Source organism: Lissotriton helveticus, chromosome 10 (assembly GCF_964261635.1).
Source record: "Lissotriton helveticus chromosome 10, aLisHel1.1, whole genome shotgun sequence".
Lineage (NCBI taxonomy): Eukaryota > Metazoa > Chordata > Amphibia > Caudata > Salamandridae > Lissotriton > Lissotriton helveticus.
Genome location: NC_136071.1, coordinates 822,492,282 through 822,513,464, shown reverse-complemented (window position 1 = coordinate 822,513,464; position 21,183 = coordinate 822,492,282). Strand labels below are relative to the sequence as shown.

Here is a 21,183-nt window from a genome sequence, read left to right as displayed (position 1 = left end):
CCACTTTCTGTAATGTTTACATCTTTCCTCTTACTGCTCTCATTTATTCTTTTGGGGTTAACTTGCCCTACTACATATATGATTCCCAATTGATTGTTCATATAGATCATTAATCCTCCTTTACACAATCTCATCTACATGAGTATTTAACGTTTATAGCAAACTGGATGACTACAAACTCTCTCAAAATAAATACCAAGAAAAGAAAGGTCTTTGTTCTTGAAGGTTAATCATCACTTTTGGTCCCACGCTTGGTGATCAACCTAAATTGAAATGAAGGGTCACCTTTGCTATATAGCTACCCTTAAAACCACTAACTATCACAGTAGCCCACAAAGATCTTAGACAATTTCTTCCACACCTGCCTTTTGATTGTCACAAGTCATCCAGCCAACTGTAGCATCATGCCTAGTTTACCACAATTCTGTTTACATGGTTATACCTTAGTACATTATACCACTAATTCAAATTGTGGAAAATGCGGCAGGCATGCTATTATGCCTAATTCATTATGAATTGGTGCTTAACCTATTGGCAAAACTGCACTGGCTTCCAATTCAAAATAGAATTACTTTTAAATGTCTCATAGTCTGTGACAGAGCCATCCATGGTCACAAGCCTTCCTTTCATCATGAGCGCTTTGTGTGATACAAGCATCATTCTATAAGTGCTGCTCTACTTTGTTACAAACATTTTAAAAAATACAACTTGGAGCAAGCATATTCTTTAATTGAATGGCACAAGATGGAACTCTTTGACTTTACTTCCGAGACAACAAGCTAAGTAACCAAATTCTTATTCGGAAACATCTTAGGTCGTGACTATTCACTCCCGCCAGCTAGGTCTTCCGTATTCATATCTTGATGCTTCAATTTGCCTAGCACCTGGATCATACATGAGGTAGCAGTATCCCCTACACTTCTATGTTCATTTATTCATGCTTTTTTGTGTTCTCTATTATGGTAATTTATGCTTTGCTCTATGGAGCTGAAAATGACTAAATTGCTAGATGCACCACTCTAAGAAAATATTTATGTGCAAAATGTAATGCTACGTAGAAGCATTTTACATTTAATAAATATGTATTATTCTCATGCGTCTACATTAAATAATTTGTGTCTCATAGAAGACCTCCATGTAATAAATTCCCTAAAAATCTTGACTTTAAAGTATGATTTTACTAGTTGTATAATATGGCATTTGTATAATACAGCACAGCGATGACTTTCAAATACATAAGACTTAATTAAAGATTTGGCAGAAGGCCCATCAGCTTGCCCTAGCAGAAGACCACTATCATAGTTAGAATCTGTGTGTACCTGACAGTGATCTTTACCGTTGGTGCATTCTTTGGTGAGGCAAGTACTCCAAAGGCACTAATGAATGCTGAGTCAGTGCTGTGCTTTTTCGCTCATTTGGAAACCCTAACGCAAACGCTTGTTTCAGTAAAAGAAATAATCAGTGGCCCTTAGGTGCAAAACGAGTTTTCTCTGAACATCAGAGCAATTCTTTGTTTTTCCTTTTTAGGACTGCCACACTTCACATTGTAAACCCGAGCAGGAAAATCAAAAAATAGTTGCCCTTCCCTAAATGGTTTGAGTTAAATGTCTCTGTGACTTCGCAGCCCAGTGGGGCATGGGCTGGATCCAGATGGAAGAAAGTATGTGGTTCCCAACCTCTCGATTGGGTGGGGGGATCAGTAGGATTTTCTCCCTTTTTGAAGCTTTAGTGCTATTTCCGAAAATAAACCACATGCTGAAAAATTGTTTTAGTCTGATTGGGTGAAGATAAAGCAGAAATTAAGACTCATTAGAAAATCAATATAGACCTGCTTAGTAAATAGAGTTGTTAAGGAATCTGGCACTCTCATTAGCATTTGCTGAGCTGTACGCCTTTTAGTATACTTGCTTTTCGTGGCATACTGTCCATTTCCATTTGACTCACCAGCAATTGCAGTACTACTAAATAGATCTTCAATCAGTGCTAATGCAGGATGCTAATTTTCAGCAGCCCAGACATCCAGAGACAGATCAGTTTTGAAAGGATCCCAGTACATATAAAGGACTTGATGTTAGTAGCTTTTGTTTTCTTTCCTCAAATATGGACAATGTTTAGAGATCTTGCAAAAGTAATATAGTGTTTATCTGTGAATATTTAGCACGTGAACAGTTGTTAAATAAGATGTCAAAGTATGCACTAACTAGAAATCTAACCATAATAGTAAAATCATTACTAAAAGATGATAACAATCACATAGAGCAAAATAAGTCTATGATAAGCAACAATAAACACTAAAAGCATATTCTTAAATAGATAATAATGTCCACCACCTAAGTGGCAGGAAAACGACTACATAACTGGCAACTAGCTGAATCAAGCAAGAATAAACTAGTCACTTGAGCAAAAAAAACATCACATCAAAGTCTGCCATTTGACATAAAGACAAATGCAAGCAAAATGCACCCACAAATCAGAACATATAGTGACAAGCCTATACGAAATACAAATCACCTACAACACTGCCCCAAGGAATGTACAAATATACTGTCATGTATGGCAAAAATAAACAGGGTAACCAGCAGTTTTAATAGCATAGTTGGAAACGATACCAAGCAACACAAATGCAAACAATGGTGAATAGCAGCAGATGCATGATCTCTACAGCTCTCCTTTAATCACTGCTCATAAAAAGGAAATCAAGAAACTAATTGGGAGTGTCACAAAATATCACCTGGGAAACTTTCATGTTACTACATGATGTCATTGCTGCAGATGTTTGACCAGGTCAACCGTAGTAGTGTCAACACAAACCTGCACTTTTCATTGGTGTAGTCCTCTGTGAACCAACCTGTGACGTGTGCAGCATGACCTTTCCTTTTAGATGAGCTGAGCCAGAAGCAAAATGTGACTTCCAGGTACATGCAGCCACTAGGTGCTTAGAATGGAAAAAGCAAAGGAGAGTGATAAAAGTCTGAATAATGTAATAATTTGTCATAATAATGACTGTTACCTGTATTTTACAATTTCAGTTGAATATCATATTAGAAACATTATGGTGCTTGCATTTCTATCTTAAAAACGCTCATTCACAATTTTGATTTCAAATAGCATTTTGTTTATTCAGTTACTAAACCTGCATTTGTTATAACATTTAAGACTGAAAACATATTCTATAGAAAGCCTTTTAACTTGTAAGCAGATAGCACAATGACTTGTATGATGAACTATCATTGCATATGATGTATTGGTATTGAACTACTTGCTATGAGGGCATATAATATCCCAGTGAGTTCTAATAATTGTTTTCCTACACATGAAAAAGCATATTTAGTTAATATAAAACGTATTTGTTTAATTGGACCATCTCATTAGTGGCTGCTTTTTGGGATGGAAATGGAAAGTACATTTTTGTGCATCATCTGAAAACATCAGTGCGCATTTATATTGTGAATGCTTAGGATGTTAGCTTCGATTTTTACCATAGCATCTAAACTTTTTCCATGTATTTACATTCAAGGCAATGGTTGTGTTTAAATTTAAACCTCAAACCGCATTTGGTGCTGTGTTATTGCATTCATGCTCTAAGTTTCATGTATATTATATTATATGAAATTGTGTTCTGCATTTTTATGCCTGAAAGTCTATGTGCTTTTTGAATTGGTACATTCATTTTACATTTTCAATTCCTACCAAGATTGTTTTGGGGTTTTAATTTAATTTTACGATTGCTGAGTCACAACAATGTTTGTGTGGAATACGATTCAAATATACTTCAGTCAATCAACAATAACATTTAAAATAAAAGCAATAAAGATGATTCTAGATTACATTTTTAAAATTAAATAATCATTTTGTTTAGGATTATGATTAAATAATTGTTGTAACAGTGTACTAACAAGCCAGGCATTGCAGTGTATCTGTTTGTACATTCGAAAAACAGGAAATCAAAGAAGACCATATATATTCTAACATTTAGCATACATACATATATATTTATATTGATAGGAGATATCTAGATCCAATCTAACATGTGATTAAAAAGTATTCTATTCTGCCAGGTTTTACCTGCTAGTTCATTAATGTTTTTCCCATGTAGACATATTTTCAATCACAAATAATAAATCAACAGTGCTGCTCATGGAAGGAAGAAAGTGCCATTGTTCTACCAGGCTACATAACAAAACATTACATAATTTGAAAGAAACATCAGTGTGCAATATAAACTTTTTTTGTATTTTGAACCAAAGTAGTTTGACTATAGGACAACTAAAAAGTATGCGAAAATAAGCACAAATGGAATTAGAACATGGTCGTTCAACAAAGGTTAGAAATTGAACAATTTTCACATGCACAAAAGGCGCAGTAATATAGTGATTAGCTTCTGATAGTAGATCTAAAAGTAGATCTCATCCCAAACTTGAGTCAGCCAATTAATATGAAGGACTATTTGGTAAATGTGTTGATTTTTTGACTTATAATTATTTTCTGCAGAAAAATGTAAAATGAAATAGATTGTGGTGCTCTACAAGGAATTGAAATTTAGGAGAACATTTGGAATAAGTTAATCATACTGGAAAAGGAAGCCTTGTTCACCATATAGTAGCTGCTGCTCCAAATTATATATTCTTGTTGTTCAATAAGGGAGATCAGGAGCGATGTCTTCAACTGACATTAAAAAACAGTGGATGTAATGAAATGGAAAGAATGTCTGTATTTGAAATATGGATGTTAATTCCTTAAAAGAAAAAAGTTAAATAAAAGTAGGTAACTTCTTTTGTAGGATCTTTCCTTTACTACCTTGTCTGCCTCAAAACAAGAGCTAATTGATACGATGAAAAGGTGGTAACTCAAATTCTCCCATTTTACATAGCAAGTCTGAATTTAGAAAGTGAGATTCTGGCCTTTTTTGAATTCTAAAAAAAATGTTGGTACATGTCATGGTAATGATAAGATTAAGTGAAAAATAAATAGACCTATAATTATTTTAATCGTAGGTAATCTCCTCTATGATGTAAAAGTAAGGATGACTATTTGTTCGCAACATCAGAAACTTTCATTTTCAAATAATCTCAATTTAATTGAGAGTATATTTGAGTTGGAGAACCAGACCCAGTGCTTAATTTTAGCCGGTGGTTGCCGCTGGGGCCCACTTGCACTTATTATTGTGGACTTTTTATTTCTCACTGGGGATTTCCCGAGCGGGAGAGTCAGAAAAACACTTAAAGGGAAAAGGAGGAGAAAGAGAAAGACAGAAAAAATGTCACAGAGGGATAACACGGAGACTTTCAAGAGTGAGATAAATGGGCAGGGAGTGTCTGTTAGTGGATTAAAGAGGTACGAGCTAGACTCCAGACTACACAGCCTTGGTAGTTGGCACTCCGACATCTAATAGCACCAGCCGTAGGCTTCTTAGCAGAACTGTTGGCACTGGTGCTCATTCTTTCACAAATTAAGCAATGACCACAACTCTAGTTGTTTAATTTTGGAAGAGCAACAAACAAAATCTATCAAATCCACCACAGGCGGATTATTTCTTTCAACAAAAGTATTCGCATTCCGTAGCCCAGAAAATGCACTTGATGCTATGCTGTTAAAGGATTTTTATAAATTTTGAATCATTTTCTAATGTGAATGACTGCTAATTCGGTTTCCCTGCCAAAGATTTTGGCATTTGGACAACATGACTACATGAATAATTGCATAAAGATATACTACTACTGCTACAAGTAGTACTGCTACTAATAAAGATAATAATAGTTATCCATTCATTTGAATTCCTAGTTAAAAAGCGAAGATGAGGCAGCCGAGGGAATTGCAAAAACCTATGGGTAAGGGAAGTCAGTTGTGATCGATACCTATTTATAAACGTGCCTTCTCATGCCCAAAATAATAATCTAATACTAATGTCATCCTAAATTCACATAGAAGCTTTAATAGGGCTGTGTCATAAGTAAATTCAGAAGTGAATAGATTGTTTTCCTGTTACGTTATTGATTATTCACAGATGGCCACAATGCCTTTGACAAAATTAAAATATAAGGCTTTTAAATGTGATGTCTTCATGCTATGTACCCAGTGCAGGAAATTAAACAAGATAACTTTAAATAGCGAGAGTGGCTAGCAGGTAGCACAAAACCCTTCTGATTTAAACTTATGTCTTATACCAGCATTCAGTCCAAATGAATAAAATATGATTTTTGAATAGGACTGCTTGCTAGTCATATCACTCAAGGAGCATCATAACCAGAGTTGCAACAAGTAACTGATGTGTAAATATTAATAGGAATGGAATTAGCATTTCCATTTCACAGTGATAGAAGTTGGATCATTAGGACATGGTGGGCAGATTCCAGCACGTTCCATTTCCAGTCAATTCATTTATTAGCTAAGTTGTAGGCTTTAACCTAGGTCATTAGCTTGACTAATTACTTCCTTGCAAATGCACACTACATGATGATGGAAGAAAGCTGAGCCATAGTCATTCTTCTATAGATAGGGGCCATAAAAGGAACTACTGTTCTGCCTCACTGAGCAAAAGGAACAGATGATGGACGGAATGCTAAACAATGCAAACATTCACCCCTAGTCACAAATATCTGGGTTTAATCCATCATTCTTTTGCTCTGGCTCACTAAAGCATATGGAAACACCAATTCTCCATCAAACATAGATGTCACCTCATCCCACCCTCCTCTTCTGATTAGCAGAGGAGGCATGGACCCTGGTGGTGCCAGTGGAAGCACTCACTCAAGGCAGTATCTGACTGTGAATGCTTCTGCTTTGTTCCATCTGCTCCCCAGGGACCATGTGACTACATCTGGGTATGTATTTATGTGGAAGTTGGTGGAATGAGTGGTCGGGTCTGAGAGCATGGTTGACGGTAAGAGAAGGCTCATATTGGCTTAATGGTGCTGAAACATACCTGGCATGGTGAGCATTCTTGGCAACATCTTGGCAATACCTGGTGTAATGTTTACCATTCCTTGACATAAAATGGCCATACTTTCTGACATATAATATAATGGGAATACTTGGTGGCATCACAGCTTTCTTTTTCCAGATAGTGATACATCCTTGATGTATTGTGAGCATTCAGAGGAGCATTTTGGCAAAGCCCTGGCATAATGCGGATATTGGCCCATCCTTGACATACAGTGCTTATTCTGGAAATATTCCGGCTATCCCTGGCATTATACTGGCCGATTTTTAACATATTATAGCCATTACCTGACATTCTGACTATCACTGGCATATTTGTGATCCATTCCTGACATATTGTGGACGTATGGCAAATATGCAACAGCATTATGCTTATTTATTTTGAGTTGCTGGCACTGGTAGAATGGTGTCCATCATTTACTTATTTGGGCTATTCTTGATGTAATTATATTGATCTCCACTGCCATAAGAAAGACATCAATGCTATTTAATGATTGTGTTAAACGCCCATTAAAAGGAAAAAGCTGCCCACACGTGACAGTTGTTATTTAGCATGCCTTGTGAAAATGATAAGCTGATGTTTGATCTCCAAAAAAGTATTTGATATAAATGAAAATTAGGTGTTTTGGGATAAAATAAGTTTTATAACATGGACAAGCTTCTGTTTGAAGGAAATTGGGTTATTTATCCAAAATAAAAATGTGGCATTTCTTGGTGGAATGTCTACATTTTTAGAAACTGGCAAGCTGATGTTTCTGAAGAAGTCGATTGTATTTGTTAAATAATTTCAAAGCTCAAATTTGTTCAGGAAGCTGATTGCTGGTTTTGTTTCCATGGTACTAGATAGCAGGTACTGCTACTGCTATTATTTCATGACTTATATTGGGATATTGCAACTCATCTAGATTCATAAAGCTTTCTGTGATATTATTACAATTGCAGTTTTAAGGTATAGCATGTGAGCTTGATGTAATCTGTCTGCTGTCTATTCCTGTAAGTTTGATCCAGTTAAGCAGCAGCATTGTTGTATGACCATGATGCATTTGCCTAGTCTGGGCTTGTGAGATTTTTTAATACTTTTTATGTTGTTGAAATTCTTGTTTTGTTTTGCTGCTAATGCTGCTAGCCATACTACATATGTAAAACAAGATGGAATGGTGCACCCAGAGATATAACAGTACACACATCTTCAGTTTTGGCTAAAAATATTCTTCCTTTTTTCCATTCCAATTTGGGACACAAAATCCAGCCAACGTGTTTAGTTCCAAACCAATTGAGCTTCATCAGGGCCGTGCATGATGTACAAAAAACATGTATAAGAAACTGATACACAAACAATACACAATATACTAACATGTCTGATATAGTTAACACATTACAAATCTATTTTATACACTAATAAAACACTGATGTGACATTCACAAGACACAAACCCATAATTGACAACTGTTATTGATTACAGAACATTTGTAATGTATACTATGTTGTATATGTTAGTATATCGTGTATTGTTTGTGTATCAGTTTCTTATGCATGTTTTTTGTAAATCATTCATAGCCCCTATGAAGTGCAATTGTTTTTTAACGAAACGCGTTAGCTGGATGTTTGATTGCTAGATTTTATGTACCAAATTGTAATTGTATAAAGGAAGAATATTTTTTAATACAACTGAAGAGTTGGGGACTGTTATATCTCTGGGTGCACAATCCCATCTTTCTTTGAATTCTGTTCTGCTTGACAGCAGTATCATACAAGAGCTGGTAGTGGATATGAGGGGTACTGAGGTGTGTGACTGGTCCTGATTGTGAAATACAGTGTATTTTGTTTTTCACTATTGAAGGGCCATCTGTCCCATATGATAGAATGAGAGTTTATTTATAACATCTTATAAATATAACTTCACATTGAGACAAGATAGAAAGATGGAGTTTAGTATGCCGAAACTCAGAATATAAAAATGCATCTTGTAGTAAAGATGATTTCTATACTGTGTGTTTGAAAATACCACTTTTAGAAAGTGGGTATGTTCTTGCTTAGCCATCCTGTGTGCCTTTGCTGGTTTGTGGATTGACTGTCTGACTTTTGAATGACAGGGGCTGGGGTTGCGTATTCTCTCATTCAGCTACCGGATAGGGTTGATGTGTGTCCTGCCTTTCCTGGATGGGTTAGGGCTGGGCTGAATAGACCTGGGCGGCATTCAGTTTAGGGGGAGGAGATTTTTTTCACACCTGAATGGGTAAGTTCTGCCTTGGGCAATGCTGTCTCCACCTCCTGCCAGGCAGCTGCACCACAGAGAATAGAACTGGTTTTGGCTGGGCAAAGAGCTTCTCTGCCAACAGAGAACAAAGGAATTTGTGCTATAAAAAAGTAGGGCCCAGACCTCTGAACTTTAGATTACTGCTGAACTAAGGAACCTGCCAGGAAGAACGGCTAGAAAAGCTGTCAGGAGAAACTGCCACTTTGCTGTGTGCTCTGCTGTGTTGGCCAGCTGCTTGTTGCTTCTGTCTTGGGCAGGGAAAGGACTGGATTGTACTTTCATTAATCTGCTGCTAGAGTTTTCTCCAAGGGCTTGAAGTAGTGCTTGCCTCCTGTTGGAAGTCTCAGGGAGATAAAAGACTTCTGAGAACTCGCTGGGATCAAGTAACTTGCCAAGAAGAAGAGCTGGAAGAGCTACCAGGAGTACTACCCCTTTTCTGTGTTGTTGCTTTGTTGGGTTGGACTGCAGTTGCCGCTTCTACCTTGGGCAATGAAAGGACTGGACTGACATTTCTTTGCTTGTGCTTGTATCTCCAAGGGCTAGAAGTAGAGCTTGCCTCCTGTTCTAAAGTCTCACGGACTGCAAAGACTTCACCAACCTCTGGGTACCACTTCTGGAACCCCTGTTTCAGTTGCCACAGAGTAAATAAAAGCAACCAACTCCATCGCCGGCTCCGTGTCCTGAAGGCACTGCAGAGGGCACCGCTGCATCTCGCACTGCCACCCTGGTCTCACTGACGATGACAACCACCGCTGCCACCACACCGTTACCTGTGGGCACCACACTTCCCACCGACTCACTTCACTTTGCCGCCCTGGTCTCACCGACACTGTCGCTGCAAGCTCACCGCGACTTCTGTTCCCGCATTGTGGCTTGGGGGTACCGCTCGTAAGTCAGATGACACACCGTCCCGTCCCACACCGCAGTCTAGACCTACCAATGCCAGCTTCCTGCAACCGGATCTGTTGCCTGCACCGTTATCTGTCAGCACCACAATGAGCCCCGCCTGCACTCCGCACCGCAGCCCTCATCTCACCGACGCCGCTGGTCGACCGTCACTGAACCGCTGCCTGCACCACAACTTGAGGGCATCGCACGCCGCACCGATCTGCTTCACACCACAAACGCGATGGTTGCCATGACTGGCCCGCACCAACGTGTCGGCCGCAACACAAAAGGTACTGTTTACAAGTCTGTTAACATCCCTGACCAGCGCGGTCAGAGGGAACTGTTGGATTCTGTTGTTTATAGAACCGCAGTAGCGTGGACGGAGCTACCGACTTCCAGGAACTGTGTTTTTCAAGTATTATTACAAAGTGCATATTTCTTAAGGACTGTATGTTGGATTTTTTGTCGTTTTGGTCTTGTTTTGAATATATAAAAATATTGGATATTTTTGTAAACTGGTGTGGTGTCATTTTGTAGTGTTTTCACTGTATTACTCTTGGTTATGTGCAAATGGCTAACACACTGCCTCTGAGATAAGCCTGTCTGCTTGTGCCAAGCTACCAACGGGGTGAGCAGGGGTTATTTTAGAAGTGTATCCCCCTTACGCTGACTAGGAAGAAAGGTCCCTATTTAGCCAAAGTTGCAAACAATTGCCAACTAGACACCCCCATTTCTAACAATGCCATTCTGCTTCAAGTCTCATAGATTGTTTTGGCCCAGATTAACACACATTTTGCACTGGGTTATATTACTTTTCTAATGCGAACCTGAGGCAAAGAGTTTGGGTGGGATTTACAAATAGCAGCTTGTGTTGGATTGTAACGAAAGTAATACATAGTGTTGCAATGCGCTGCCTTGTGTTACTCTGTATCAAGAGGGCATTTTATGGGTGTTCCATGGGTGCTGCATGTGCATTCCCATGCAATCACCCATGGGCTTTGACACAAATACCTATCTACCAAGACTTCTAGACAGGGATTTGGGTCAAAACTCTGCACCTCCTCGAGGGAAGTGTAACAAGGAGAAATGTTTTAATTTCTACTCCTTTTTCCCACTTTGCATATGTGCTGCATTTTACAGCATTCATACAAACTGAGAAAACCTTAAAGCATAGTTTTGGTACTGGAAGGGACCCAGTTCTTAATTTGAGCTCATGGTTTCCGGTGCTCATCACCGGCCTTTAATCATCATCACCGGCACTTGAGCACCAGTTAAGGACACATTCATTTTGGTAGGCACATGAACATTAAGTGATTCGCCCAGAATCACAGGATGTTGAGCCAATGCCAAGACTTGTACCTGGTTCCCCAGCTCCGAAGTCAGCAGCTCTGGCCATTAGCCACATGCTCTCCCCTCTTGTATGGTTTCATGGTTCCGTTTTAGGTGGCACAAACAGGAGAAATGAGCTGGTGGAAGCTGCCTCCTGACAAGAGCCCCGGCACTTATTCTTTTTACAAATTAACCCATGGATGGACTATTTCCTTAAGTGCGCCAGTGCAAGTAGGTTTGGTGCTGGTCTGCTCTGTCTTTACTTTGCTTTCTGCACTGTGTTGCGTGATTTCTGCGTAAATGTAGGCTACTTTAAATTACCCAAATCCATGAGGCAGGGTTAGTATGAGATGAAAAATGTACGAATTGGTCTTCCTCCTTGCGTATTTTAATTTAAAGTTGTATTACGTGGCACCAAGTTTCTCTGAGGCTAAATATTTGTATTATATTTATTGCATCACTGCAAATGGTGAATTGTTATATACGTGTTCTTTTTTAAATTAACTGATGGAACTATAATGATGGAATGGTATTTTAAATTTGGAAAAGTTTGGAATGTGGTTTTGCTCTGTTCATACAATGATAAATTGTTATGCTCATAAGTAAATCTCTAAAAAGCGTCACTTAGGACTTGAATCCCCAGTGCCACAAAAAATATTAGGAAAATGTTTTAAATTGTTACAAAAAGCAAACATATCAATGTATATCGCGTTCATCTAACGCGGCTATGCTCAGACCAATAGACTTTTACATGTTGTCAAAAACTGCACTATAAGAGTAAATCCTAAATTCTGCGAAAAGGCAAAGAAATATAATTAAAGACAGATTCTGGAAAGTATTGCTGTTTAAAGATGTCTTTTGGAGATAAAGGCTCAAGAAAGACTGAAACGTAATGTCATGCGTTACTACTGTTTGTAAATGCTGAAATACTTTTGACTTGAAAAGTAACAATGTGTTACTGTGGACTCCAGGTGGCGCCATTTCTAACCTATATGCTATGTTGATTGCACGTTTCAAGATGTTCCCAGAAGTGAAAGAGAAAGGGATGGCATCTCTTCCGCGACTGATTGCCCTCACATCAGAGCATGTACGTCTTTTTGTCTCTTTCCTTTCATTCTCGTGAATGTTTTATTGACTATAAACGTATGCAGTTCAAACTGTGAAAGCGAATCTTGTTTAACAGTGTGTTATCTGAACGTGAATGAAAGAAATGTTTTTTATTCAAGCATTTATGCATGAAAAGTTTTTGCTGTTTTTCACAATTAAAATATCTGTTGTAGATAAATCGATCTTCTATTTGGCACGTTTTACTTTAAGAACTTGATGACGTAGAAAAGTAAATTCTCATATAGGGAAATACTGTAGCTATTTCTCAAAACACCATTTCTCCCATGAATTAAGTAAATTCACTTCCTGCAAATAGTATGCTAATGTTTCAGGCTTTCTATTAAATGAAATAATTTATTTAGCACTGTGAGAAATGCTAAGCATGCAGGTCGTTGTTTAAACTCAATAGATACAAACGTTTTTAGGCTCGGTAATGTCATGTTAAATTTAGGTATCGCTATTAATTGAGAAATATAACCGTAAGGGCTCCAGTAAACTCATTTAGAACAAGGAACGTGGCCAGCAATGCAAGTCATTAATTAAATTCAAATTGGGAATACCAATACATTGTCAGCTGTTTGCCTCCTTTTAAATGAGCCGTGATAATGGGGGTAGAGTCATGGGTGCAGCTATAAATAGTGCAGTAGGTGCTGTAGCACGGGAAACATCCTTTAGACGCAACTTTTACCACGCAGTGCCTTTACAACGCAGGTTTTTCAACACAAGTCATTACAACGAATTGCGCTGGGGGGCGCTCTAGGATAGGTAATAGTTTAATTTACTATCCAACACCATCCTACTATCCACGGGGACTGGAGTTGGAACAGTAAATTAAACTATTCACTATCCAGCACCCCCAACGCAAGTCGTTGTAACGACTTGCGTTGAAAAACCTGCGTTGTAAAAGCATGCATGGCAAAAGCATGCGTTGTAACAACGTTGTAGCACCAGGGCTTAGGTGAGACAGAGCCTGGTCCCAAAGTATAGTTGTTTTGTACAAACCAAACCAGGACATTCGGGCCTAATTTTCCTTGCTTGCCTTATGGACCATGACTTTGGTCGGACTGGGGCAGAAAATATTCTTGGGCACCAAAATAAAAGTTGCCCCATTAGTGAATCAAAATCTTTTAAAAGTGGCCCATGTTTGCAAATTGGGCTGGTTTAGAACTTGCAAAGAAAGTCACTCTGTATAACTGTTTTGCAATGTATGGGAGACGGCATGCATTTCTGCTGGCTGCAGGCAAGGTTTATAGTAAATCAGGGAAATGAACAGTTTAAAATGCAACCTGACCATAAAAGAGGCCCACAAAGTAGAATACCTGTCCCACACACTAACTTGCCAGTCAAGCCCATCTCACACTCCTGATTGCCATATAGGCCAGTCCGAACCTGCCCATTGCTCCCTTGCTGCGCACCGGGGCCTATATAACCTGTACTGTTGCCAGTCTATCTCAGTCAAACCATGGAAGCTTCTTTTGCAAAAACATGTTGAAGCTATAACTCTGCCTTCCTATACGTATTTATAGTACTGTAACGAGGTGAGGCTACACAAAAAAATCTTTTTGGGCAAAAAATGAAGGAAACAAAGGTGCTAACTAAGGTCATTTGGTGATTAAAAAAAGTAGCCCAATCGTTCGGGAATTGTGATAGATGCAAAGAGGACACGAAAGGGAAAAAAGTATATAGCATCACAGGCAACTGCATTTTTTTAATTTTTTTTTAGCTTCAATCAAAAAAATGTCAAGTCACATACGTTTACTTTTTTAAACAGCAAACAGCATTGGGCGTGGCTTAGCGGGCGAGGATGGCGGTCGCAGCTTTGTAGAGCTCCCGCCGGCCCGGACATAACTTGCTCATTTATCCTGGCCCCCGAGCCCGCAGTTAGTACCACGTGAGCGGCATCGGTTCCGGGGAATACTCTGACCCCTCCGGTGCGCTGGTCCTGCGGCTCCATCTATCCCGGGGTCTGGCGGCATCAGCAGCGGAGTGCGGCCTGGTCACTGGCAGTGGATCCGGGACCTGGATTTTCAAGACGCCGAGCGGCGGTCGGGGACAGATTGCCGGAGATCGCTTCAACTGGGCGGGTCCCGACCCGACTCTGCAGCTCCAGTGGCCTACGAGGTGTGGGAGCGCCCTGTGTATGAGTGCTGTGCCTGGGAGCCCATTCACGGACAATACAGCGTTGTGGAGGCCTACACCGCCCTAGTGAGACCGGGGCCTCAAGTTTCGCGCTATTGGGACTGGTCTGGCCTGGAAGCAGTAATTATCACTCTGCACCCCCGGGACGCCTGTGGTGGCGTTCGGCCGGGACCCGGGGCCCCCTGTGCCCACGTCAGCGGGTCTGCTCCTGGAGACTGGCTGTGGATTGATACGGGAGGTGTCCGCCCTGAACTTGAGTGGACGGTCCGGCTGGGCGGAGGTATCCGGCGCCGAGGCCGCGGACGGCAGCCCGGTGAGAGACAACGTTGGGACTACAGGTAGCAATGACCAGGGGCGGTGGAGGAGGCCCGCCTAAACAAGGCCCAATCGACAAATTCACGGGGCCCAGTGGTGGATCAGGGGCGTCCAGCAGTGGCAGCGGGACAGGGCCGGACAATGCGGCGATCTTGGCGGCCATCACACAGTCCCGGGACATGCTTGATGCCAAGATCGGGGCCGTGGGTGCAGACGTTACGCTGCTGCGCCAGGATCTCCGCAATGCTGTGGAGCGGATTACTGAGACCGAATCTCGCATCACGGTGACGGAGACGGACATTGGCGCGCTGAAGCAGAGACTGGCGGAGGTGGAGCGCACCCAGAAGACTCTCGCTACCCGGGTGGAGGATGCCGAAGGGCGCGCGAGGAGAAACAACCTACGATTTATAGGTTTTCCGGAGAGGTGTGAGAAAGACGACATGGTACGGTTTTTGACCCAATGGCTGGGGGACTGGCTCCCGGAGGGGACACTGTCCACTTGTTTCGTGATTGAGAGGACACACAGGGCCCTGACACAACGGCCGCCGGAAGGTGAGCGCCCCCGGCCTGTAATTGCAAGACTCTTGAACTACCACGACCGTGATGTCATTTTGCGAGAGGCAAGAAAAAAGGGTTCGCTCTCCTATGAAAATCACATTATTATGATCTTTCCGGATTATACGAAGCTGGTGCAGCAGCAGAGGCAGTCATTTGTGGCCGCTAAAGCTAAGTTGCGGGGTCTGAAACTCCAGTATTCTCTCCTATACCCGGCCCGCCTACGGGTGGTGCACCAGTCCCGGACACATTTCTTCGATTCCCCCGAGGAGGTCTTTCGGTGGACGGACGAGGCGGTAAGGGTCAGGCCGCATCCCCAGCCGGGGCTGAACCCGGGCGGATCAAGGGGATCATCGCAGGAGCGGACGAACCGCCCGAACCGGAAGGGGCGACATCGGAGGTCCAGATCACGTAAACGGTCGGCCTCCGTTAGTGCGACACAGACCGGTGGCACTATGGACTCTGACCACTCGGATGCTGGCAGCTGAACTCTGGGGGGGCCTGGACCTTGATCCTGTCTGGTAATGTGTTGCCCTACTCTGTATTTGATTAGCTACTGGGGACCCGATGGTGCCGGACTTTCTACGCGTGTCACAACATGGGGTTCTCTGTGGGAATGCTGTGGGGCTCGGGAGGCGACTTCTAAGGGCCTTAGACCCTCACGAGCTGTGGGTGTGGGAGGGGGGTGAGTGAGTGGCGACTGGGGTGTTGGGATCCATTGGTATGGTGGGCCCTAGGTCCTCGGTTCTGGACCCGGGTCTCTCCATGCCGCGACAGATACTTCAGTGTTTTATGAGGTATTGGGGTGGGGGGAGCGGGGATGGGGGAAGGGTTGGTTTGTTGCTGTTTGGGGTTGGGGGGGCGGGACTGCACGTGTATATTGATGGTGGATCTTATGAATGGTGGGGTGCGTTGGGGTGGCGCGGAGGGCCTAACGGGGGTGACTGTCTAGACGATGGCTGATCCAACTACTGTACTTCCTAATAAGGTCATCCGAGTTGTCACATGGAACGTGAGGGGGATGCTCGACAAAATCAAACGAGGAGCAGTGTTGCGCTGGGGGAAGAGGGAAGCGATTGATGTGCTGCTGCTCCAAGAAACTCATATGTAGGGCTCTAAGGTCCTAAGCCTCCAGAGATTTGGCTTCCAGCAGGTTTATCATGCCGGCTTTGCGAGGGGATCGAGGGGGGTGGCTATCTTAGTTCATCGCAGGGTGGCTTACGTTCATGAGAGGCAGAGGATAGACCCCCAGGGCCGCTTTGTTTTCATCAAGGGACGGATGGGTGCCGAACCAGTGATTTTTGGCAGTGTCTATGCCCCTCCTCCTATGCAGTGGGCCTTGTCGGAGAGACTCTTTGCTGTGTGGGATGACATGCCGGATGTGTTGACGGTGGTTGGGGGCGATTGGAATGATGTTATTGATATGAGCTTGGACCGTCGGCGATGTGCACCTGTGGCAATGGATTCCTCCTCCTCTCCCCCGCATACTAAACTGCGAGCAACAGCGGACAGCCTGGACTGGGTTGATGTGTAGCGCCATTTTCACCCTGCTGCGAGTGAGTTCACGTATGTCTCGGCGGTGCATGGTTCCTTCTCGAGACTGGATTACATCTTTATGCCTGGTGCCTGTTTGAGTCGTGTGAGAGACGCTGCTATCCTGCCCAGGGGTCTGTCAGATCACTCCCCAGTAGTGGCCACAATAGACCTTCTCACGCACCGACAACCGTTTCGGTGGCGGATGTCTTCGTGGCATCTACAGCACCCTGAATACGTACATCACTTGCGCGAAGCGATCGATAATTATTGGCGCAAAAATCCAGAGGGGACGTTGGCGCAGTAACGGTATGGGAGACATTGAAACCCACAATACGGGGTGTTGATATCGCCTGGTGTGCAGCCGCCCGACGACAGCGCCGGGAGGCCATTATGGCAGCTGCGGCTCGAGTAGAGATTTTGGAGCGGCGTGGCCGGGAGGGTGGGGATGAGACTGCGGTACGGCAGCTCTTGCAGGCGCAGCAGTCCTATGCCTCGGTCTTGCGTGATGAAGCCAGACAGGCGTGGCTCGCCACGCGTAGCAGGGTTTATCAATGGGGGGACAAGTCCTGCACAATGCTCCATCGGCTGTGTCAGGCTACCTTCCAGCCTCTCACGCTACCAGGCCTCACGGCGGAAGATGGCTCGGTGGTGACGGATCCGGCTCGTCTCGCAGCTAGCTTCGCCCATCACTTTGAGACACAATACGCCCCCCAGGACTCCCTGGCATTAGAGGAGCTTTCTACATATCTTGATGACCTGCTGCCACAGGCCGTCTCCGACGACACTAGAACTGCGCTTGAGGTCCCGCTTACGGCCGAGGAACTCGGGGACGCACTGGGGCAACTCAATACGGGGAAGGCGCCGGGCCCGAGCGGTTACCCATGTGAATTCTACAAAAAGTTCCACCTTCAACTGGGGCCCCAATACAGGCGCGCGCTTGAGGCAGCACGGGCGGTGGGGGAGATGCCGCCGGATTGGCGCCATGCCGAGATCGTGGTATTTCTAAAACCTGGCAGGGCCCCAGACAGGCACGACTCATATCGTCCCATTTCGCTGCTGAATGTAGAGGCCAAGGTCTTGGCCAAGGCCTTGGCAAACCGCCTGCTGCCCCATATTACCGCCTTGGTCCACCCTGATCAGGCCGGGTTCATGCCTCGTAGGGCAACCCGCCACAATATCCGGCGGGCGCAGGCGGCGATCGATGCCATGGGGGCTCGGGGTGAGCAGGCAGCGCTTTTATTGGCGCATGTGGACAGGGCCTTTGACTCAGTGAGTTGGGCCTACCTGTTTACGCTCTTGCCCCGCCTAAACCTCGGTCCGGTGTTCCTATCATATTTGAAACTACTGTACACCAACGTCACGGCCTCAGTCCGGGTGGCCGGAGCCACGTCCGGGCGCTTTCAAATTGGACGAGGTACCCGACAGGGTTGCCCGCTATCCAAATACCTGTTTGCCCTGGCAATGGAGCCCCTAGCATCCCGGATACGAGCGGATGCCCAGATACGTGGGTTTGAGTGGGGTGGGGACCTGGTGGATAGAATCGCATTATATGCAGATGATATTCTCTTTTCATTACCGACCTGCAGCGTTCGGGTCCCCGGGTACTGGAGGTCATGTGCATCTTTGGTGAGATCTCCGGCCTTCGGCTCAACCTTCGCAAGTCCACTCTATGGGTGCTGGGTGGCGGAGTCGTGGTGGACCCCTGGGCTGCAGGACTGCGAGTTGCGACGGATGGGCTGAAATACCTTGGCATCTATCTCTCGGAATCATGCACCGTGGCGTGGGATCCTGGCGTCCTACCGGTTTGGGAACGGGTCCAAGCCGATGTCAAGACTTGGTCCAGAATGCCCCTCAATATCTTTGGGAGGTCGGCCATCTTCAAAATGGTGGCGCTTCCTCGACTGCTATACCAGCTACAAAACTTCCCCCACCCTATCGGTCTGCAATGGTTTCGCCAAGTCAATTCGACGCTGGGTCGCTTTCTGTGGGCCGGTGGGGCGGCCAGGGTGGCGTTGAAAATGTGCTTCCTGTCCACCTATTGCGGGGGCCTGGCCGCCTCTGATCTCCTCTTGTACTACCAGGCTTCCCAACTGCTAGTTCTTAATGAGTGGTGGTACGGTGACAGGGGGGACCCGGCGTACGCATTGGAGCGGTCGCTCATGGGCGAGCACGCGCTGCACACCATTTTATACTCAGTTCGTCTGCGTCGTGCGTTGCCGTCGGTTACCAGAGTGGTCTTTGCGGTGTGGAGACAGACCCTCCGCCGCATGGGCTGGTGGGGCAAGCTGACGGCCGAGACGCCGCTCTGGCATAATGGCCTGCTCCCGGAGCTCGCGGCTCTGGCAGGCTTTGAGGGCTGGGAGGCGATAGGTATCTCACAGCTGGGCCAGGTCATGTCCGGCAGTACCCTCAAATCATTCGAGGAACTACGTACGGAGTTCCAAATGCCTCAGTCCCAGTTTTTCCGTTATTTGCAACTGCGTCATGCCCTCACCCCGAGCATTGCTAACCTGGACTCCCTGCCTGAATTCAGTCCTGTCGAGGCGAAGATCTTTATGGGAGACCTGGGGGATAGGAAGGTGTCCCGGATATACCAGACACTAGTTATCCATTGCTCCTCTACCCTACACTCTCTTCGGGCTGCTTGGGAGGTGGACATGGGGCCCCTAGATGACGACGATTGGAGAGACGCACTGGAATCCCCGCGTGGGGCCGCCATTGCTGTGCGGCTCCGGCTCATCCAATTTAAATACTTGCACCGGGCCTACTACACCCGCGAACGATTGTGGAGAGCTGGGCTGATTGCGTCCCCAGAATGTCTGCGCTGCGGGATGGTGCCTGGATCCCTGTTGCATACTGTGTGGTCGTGTGGCAGGCTGTCTGGCTTTTGGAGAGGCGTGTGGAGCTGTCTATCTGAAGTCCTGGGCTGGGACCTTCCCCGCACCCACCGGTTGGGGTTGCTGCATATTATGGAGGGTATTGTTGGGAACGTCTATAAGCGTCATTTGTTGCTTCTGGGGCTGGTTGCAGCCAAGCGAGACCTAGCACAGGCGTGGAAGAGTGTGAGGGCCCCTCCCCTGTCAGCGTGGAAGGCAGGCCTGGACTATTTCATGGGCCTTGAGAGGCCGATCTTTGAGGCGAGGGGCTGCCCTCGCAAACACTACAAAATTTGGAAGCGGTGGGCCGAGTACCGGGGTCTGTCCCTGGATCCCCCCGTGGAGCGAGAAGAGGACACCTGATTGAATAGACGTTGTAGGCCAGACTCTGTGACACTCCTATAACACTACACCTATACCCTTAATCCGCTGCTGTATGTACACGTGCATGGGGGGGTGGGGTGGGGGGAGTTGCTGGGAGTTGGGGGGGGACAGGGGTCGTGGGGTCGGGTGGGTTCGGGGTTTGTTAATGTCGAGCTTATTTTCACTGCATACTTGAATACTTGCTACTTATCTGATATACTGTGCCTGTAATGTTGGTGGTGATCTCCGATTGGTGGGATGCCACTCTCTTATTGCCTACTTGCTCAATAAAATTGGTTTTGAAAAAAAACCAGCAAACAGCATTGAAAATTTGAAATACACAAATGGTCGTAATACTTTTCTAAGGAGGATGGGTCGCACAATAGCGGCAAGTTGTTGAGTAAACCAGGGCTAGTTCTGCAAGGTTTAACTTTCCCGTCCACGGGTGTCTGAAGTTAGTTCAGCGCACCAACGCTTGAGCATGAAAGTCCAGGTTGTAACCCCACACAAGCCCACAAAACAGGATAAGTAGCGCAGGAAAAGAAGGATGAAAAGTTGATGGCCAAGGGGTACTACCAGACAAGCAATATGCGAGAGGACAAGAAGACAGTGAAATAGGCAAGTATAATGGAGTTACTAAACAGGATGGAGCATAATCCATATCCATCCATATCCATACTACTATTATAAAGAGAGAGCTGAAACTTTTGAGGCAGGTAAGCTCAAGAAGTACAGCACCAATCACTACACCCAATACAGCATTGTAAAGGGGAGTTGCAGCATATGGACATAGGCTATACAGCTGCCCACCATATACATCACAAAGTTGAAAGAACCTTAGGGGTAAAGTAGTCCCTTGTGGGCGTTGGCGCTGTGCTG

The 21,183-nt window shown here is 44.6% G+C and overlaps 1 protein-coding gene across 1 annotated transcript in view; it reads left to right on the top strand.

Annotated features, from left to right (window-relative positions):
• GAD2 (glutamate decarboxylase 2) overlaps positions 1-21,183 on the top strand; it is a gene marked incomplete at its 5' end in the record, with an annotated part of 538,013 nt that overhangs the window by 223,821 nt on the left and 293,009 nt on the right. Inside the window, one exon of the mRNA XM_078662797.1 lies at positions 12,385-12,500. Within this exon, the coding sequence (XP_078518923.1) occupies positions 12,385-12,500 (116 nt within the window). The remainder of the gene's footprint in view (positions 1-12,384; positions 12,501-21,183) is intronic.